Below are 5,643 nucleotides of genomic sequence, written 5' to 3'. Positions count from 1 at the left end.
TTTTTTCCATATTTTCTATATCTTGTTGCCTTTTACGCAGATACACCAATGGATTTTCGTTCCCTGCCCGTTTCTTCCGCCTTACTAGTCCAAAAGCTAGCAATGAGTCACTCTCTATAATTTCTACTGCGGAGTATAATAAAAATCTGGATCATCACGTAGAATATTTACAAATAAAAAATACTCATTTTTAATATTTATATTTGAAATAGTTTGTTAACAATTGATATATATTTACAAATAACTAAATTTAATGGAACAACATACCAACATGACAAAATTCGATAAAATTCTATGAAGCCACATTTTTTAAATCAAATATCTAATTATCATACTTTATACAAATTATATGTACAACTTTTTAATGTATATATAATGCACAGTATTGTAAATGTACATTAAAATCACACAAAATGAGTCAATTTCTTATTTAGAGATCACAGAAATAGAGCTGGATATCAGCCATTATTTTCACAAATGATTCATTCAGTAAGGCAAACGTCACAAATATTGGAATGTGGTTTTGTTAAATTTTTAAACTTTGTTGAATTTTTATTACTGTACACTTTTCCTGGATAATATTGTCATCGATTTATCACACACGTGATATTTTTCCAAGGGGAAAAAATTAAAGCTGCCACTTCTGGTACCACCAGTAAAGCCATGTTAATCAGGCTTTTCAATATATTAATACATTTTACGAACATTTCTCAATCTTTTCAGAAAAGTAGCACACGATACAACTATTTCATATATATTTTTTTTCAGTCAATTAACTTAAAAAGATAAATTCATATGCCTATGTTGTATTTTAAAAAAATGTGTCCAATGGAAAATAAGTTAATTTTTGGCACATACAATAGTTTTAAAACAATACAAATTGCACTGTTTCTACATCTTAGAAATGTAAATTTATATATACAAATATTTAATTTCTATTTTGCACAAAGTCCTATAGTCTTTATATTGGCACCAAAAAAGAAAAAAACATGCTAAATAATGCACAGTTGAAGTGATAGAGACATCACTTAAATGCTAGTGGTGAGGTCCTGTGATAGGGGGATCTGGAGAACAAACAATATTGATATGTCTTGTATTACTACTTAGGTCTCTGGGCCCATCCATACTTAAATCTGTGGGTTTGTCGTCGTATTCCACAGCTGATCTGGCAGAAGAAACTTCATGGTCTGAAATTTCAGCTGGCTCTGGCTTTATAGTTATCTGAGGAATAACAGAATTTGGTGGATGTTTTGTGTTTGTTGGAGACATTTGCTGCCGTAGAAGAGAAATATTTTTAATATTTTTTAATTCAGTAGGATTCCTCAAAAATCTGCAAAAAAGAGTTACGATATAAATGGAGCCAAGGATCTACCAACAAACTTACTGATAACAATGTCGCTCTCCCTGGACTTTCCTTAAGATATTCACTCTGTAGTAGTATCTCAATGCACGAGACATTTTATCATAGTTCATAGAAAGGTGATTCTTTTGAATTCCCCATAATTTTGCGAGCCCTGCTGGGTCAACTATTTTAAAAACACCAGTGTCACGATTTTTCCAAGCAATATAACTTGTGTATCTTTGACCAGGATCATTTAATAGCTGTTGAAGGAAATCCCATAAAAGCCTGCCATCTACAAATGAAATTAAAAACAATAAGAATTCAGTGAAAAAATATGTTAAGTATTTTTTTAAAGTTTCGACAGAGTATTTTTAGACACTACAATCAGAAACACTTTTTCAGTACTGCATTATTTGAATTAATAGACCTTTTTAGTAGTGACATCACATACACCAAATAATAGGCAGCCCCATAGTACACATTGTCATGAAGAATTTCTCAATATTTTTACTAGATCGATTTTCGACCTTATGTACTTTGGACATAAGTGCCAAAAAATGGCTTCTTTTTGACGACTTTGCATAACGCGATATTCTGGCAATATTAGAAATATTTAAGAAGTTTCAAACCCCAAGTGACAGACTAATAGAATTATAGAGTCTATATATTTAAATTTATAGAACAATATTTACTTTTATAGTATTTAATAAATTAAAATTATATGAATGTAACTGAGCAAGTGCATTAAAGATAATTTCATGTAAGCGAAGTAGCCTCGCAACAGGATATCATTCAAGAAAAGTTTGGTTGTGGTTAAAAGTATGTCTATAATAAACCACTTGAAGAAAAAAACAAGAGAAAATACGCTAATGATGACAGCGATAACATATCAACAAGATCTCACCTACATATGAGGCTATTCTTTTCAAGCATGAGCATTAGGAATAACACTGTTAATATTGAATTTTTATATTCTTTAAATTTAAGAATATTCTGTTATATCGTTTTTTTGTAAGTTTTAACATTAGTGTATCTATTTTACCAAACACGTGTTGTTTGTTCTTAAATACTTCTAAATCCTTGTAAAAATAAATTAATTTGATGGTGAACAGTATACAAGGGTCAGATTTGGTCTGTGCAATTTTAACTATGACAATTTGTTGCGGGTTGCCTAAATATGTGACGTCACACTAAACGAGTCTATTAAGATTACTTAACTGAATTTAAATCAAATAAAGTATCAAAATTAAGCTGTGTTAAATTTTGAACATGAAAAATATAGGGTGTCCCAAAAGCAACGTAGGATTTGAATTGTGTGCCATTTTCACTCGGAAGAGTTGGCTACATTGTGCAGGGTCACATGTCGCCATTAGATACAAGAAGCGCTCTATTGATGAATGAGTGTGTGATGATTGTGAAAATTTATTACGAATTCAGAGAGTGGGTAGCTGAGACTGTGCGCAAATTACGTGAAATTTTTAGTAGAAGCAACATCCCGATAATGAAAAATGAAACAACTGTGAAAAGATTAGTTGTCAAATTTAAACAAACAGGTTCTGTTGCAGACTATAAAAAAATAGGCCGGCCTCGTACTAGCCGAAAATATTGCTAAGGTGGACGATAGTGCGCCGAAAATTCTTTTAATCTCAGTGCGCTATCGGAAACTGCAATTAAACATTTCAAAAAGCAGCGAATTTTAACAAAAGAACTGCATCTGTATCCAATCAAGATTCGGCTAATCCAGGAATTGAAATCCAGACGACCATTTAATGCACCAGATATTTGTTGATTGAATGTTACAGAATCAACAAGTGGATGGTGATTTTGCTAAGAAAATCATCTTTAGCCACCAGGCACATTTCCATCTTATGGGTGGGGTATATGAACAAGCAAAACTGTCGAGTTTGGGGAAGAGATAAACCTCGGGTCAATCAAGAACAATCAATCTATACATAAAGAGTGACAGTGTGGTGTGGATTTTATGCTGCTGGGGTGATTAGTCAGTTCTTTTTTAAAAATGCGGCTAGTAACGCAGTGACTGTTCATGGAGAAACATATCGAGAGATGCTACTAAACTTTTTGTGGCCTCATTTGGATTACATGTGGTTCCAGCAGGATGGTGCCACCTACCAAACGCACATGAGACTATCCACTTGTTACGGCAGAAATTTAATGGACAACTCAACTCATGTAACAGTGAAGTGACTTGGACACAAAAATCTTTTCCCTGTGGGGATTCGTAAAGTCCAAAGTTTATTTTGCTCAAATAAATACCATTCCTTAATTGAAGGCAGAAATTCGGAGATTTACCAATGAAATTCAGCCGATGATATGTGAAAGCGTGACACAGAATTTTCTTAAAAGTCGCGTAGGACATCTGTCCGATATCTTCTTTCATATTTAGTGGCAATGGCTTTAAAAACATGTAAAAACTTTGTCAACTTTTTAATTAATAATACCTTTTTTCCTCATCCTCCCTCTTTTGGGACACCCTTTACATTTATGTTATAGTATTTCATGCAAATTGATGATAGACATCAAGTCAATAAAAATTTGTTGCAATTCAACAAAATAAACACTTCAAATTATTTCTCGCAGTAATAATGCAGGTAGATTATTTTTATTATAAACTAGCCTGAAAAAGTTCCTTTAGTATAGCTGAACACTAAATCACCAGTCTACCTGAGCAGTCAGGAAGATTAAGGCAGTAAACTTGACAAAAAAAAAGAATAAGTTTCAAGCATAAAAGTTGTAGGAATATTTAATGTTTAATGGAATAAAAATGTAATAAAATTGGCAGACTGTTTCCTGGAAGAGATAGTGTCAGCAGACCACATCGAAAGCGGTGAAAATTATTTTTCAGTGAAAATAATTATAAGATTCATGGATTAAGAATTAGTAGTGGTTATTGCTTATACCTTTGAAAAATAATATGCAAAAAAGTAGACTGAAAAGTGAAAGATAACGTCAACTGCGATAAAGAGAGCAAAACTGATATCACCACTACCACTTGCAGATTCAATTTTTATGTAGTTAGCTCTCCATCTATAATGCTTTGATTAGCTAGAACATACTTATATGAATGAATTTGATTGTTTCTATAGGTTTTTGGAAATGTCATTGAACTCACTTGTATTAGGTTCAGAAGATTCACTGGGAAAGAATTCTCGACCCGAACCTTTAAAAGCTCCAGGGCTTGAAGCAGCTTCTTTAGGGCTCCTTGGAGGCATATATGGCACTTGAGGCATGAGAGAATAGGCACTGGGTGTGTTGGGAGGACTGCCACTATATCCTTTCTTGTCCACCCCATCTTCATCCGAATCGGAGGGATTGGAGCCACTTCCATTACTACCATTCATACTAAAGATGGAGTGAGTAAAACTTTGACTGTCAGCATGTTGCGGGCTACCTGCTTGACTGTCAACTGAAGGTGCGGGACTCAAAGTAACGGAATTACTTTGTGTCATAAGATGTGCTGCCAGAGAGGCTGCATGTGTGGAATGGAATGATTCTGTATTTTGTGACAGAATATTCCAATTGGGAGTTGGTGGATGGGAGTGAGGTGACAAGGGATATGGGTGTCTTGAAGTTGGTGTTACGGGACTACTCGGCAGCATTCTTTGCAAATTATTTGCCTCACGAACTAAGATTTGTAAAACGTTGTGTAAAACATCCCCGGATCCAGGTGCCCTTTCTGATAAATCAGTCCTGGTTAAAAGACACATAGCTTTGCCGTTCATTTGGAACATATCATGGTCAATTGGTTGTATATCAAATTCTCTCTCTGCCCATTGCAGAAAAGTAGTGACATCTTCTCGATTCCACACTCTCGGGTCTGAGGGTAGCGAAGATGGTAATTGACTTTTATAATCTAGTAGAGGCGATGAAGGAGCATTCTGGTGACTCATGGATGGAAACCCTAAGGGATACCTCCAGAGTAAATCTGGACTGAATGGCAATGGTAGAGGCAGCCTATCCATACTAGTACTTGTGGGTATTGGTGGTAAGGGACCTGGTACGAGTTTCATATTTTATTCTGGAACAAAAATTGTAATTGTTACAATTGAATATCAACTTTTGAAATTACTTTTAGTATACATATTTGCATGTAAGTATCATAGATAAATATCTTTATTACCCAACTAAAGTCTCAATTAATCCAATGTTTCATTTCATCTACTTAAACATACTCTTATCTTATAACTAAGTACTTCTCTAAATTAATATATCTATTAGAATGTTTTTTAAATTGTACACAATTGTGTTATCACTTTTATCTACTTCTTGTTGACGTATTACCT

General features: G+C 33.8%; 1 protein-coding gene across 1 annotated transcript; it reads right to left on the bottom strand.

The window, feature by feature from the left end:
* Nucleotides 1-555: 555 nt before the first annotated feature.
* On the bottom strand, nt 556-5,378 carry LOC108914857 (ets DNA-binding protein pokkuri). Its single transcript, XM_018720771.2, has 3 exons — nt 4,473-5,378; nt 1,385-1,634; nt 556-1,330 (listed from the first exon to the last, which is right to left on the bottom strand). The coding sequence occupies exons 1-3, from the start codon at nt 5,368-5,370 to the stop codon at nt 1,036-1,038; spliced, it is 1,443 nt and encodes a 480-aa protein (XP_018576287.1). The 5' UTR covers nt 5,371-5,378; the 3' UTR covers nt 556-1,035.
* Nucleotides 5,379-5,643: the final 265 nt, after the last annotated feature.

The sequence above is a fragment of the Anoplophora glabripennis genome, unplaced genomic scaffold (genome assembly GCF_000390285.2).
Source record: "Anoplophora glabripennis isolate ALB-LARVAE unplaced genomic scaffold, Agla_2.0 scaffold1399, whole genome shotgun sequence".
NCBI classification, from domain to species: domain Eukaryota; kingdom Metazoa; phylum Arthropoda; class Insecta; order Coleoptera; family Cerambycidae; genus Anoplophora; species Anoplophora glabripennis.
This window is presented reverse-complemented; position numbering and strand designations above follow the sequence as displayed.

Bases quoted from the DNA above. Each gene is read 5' to 3' on its own strand.
- LOC108914857 (XM_018720771.2), bottom strand. From the start codon at position 5,370: ATGAAACTCGTACCAGGTCCCTTACCACCAATACCCACAAGTACTAGT. The intron at 1,635-4,472 runs GTGAGTTCAATG...TTTCATTTGTAG, and splicing joins ATCTTCTGAACCTAATACAA to ATGGCAGGCTTTTATGGGAT. The intron at 1,331-1,384 runs GTAAGTTTGTTG...TCTTTTTTGCAG, and splicing joins GGAGAGCGACATTGTTATCA to ATTTTTGAGGAATCCTACTG.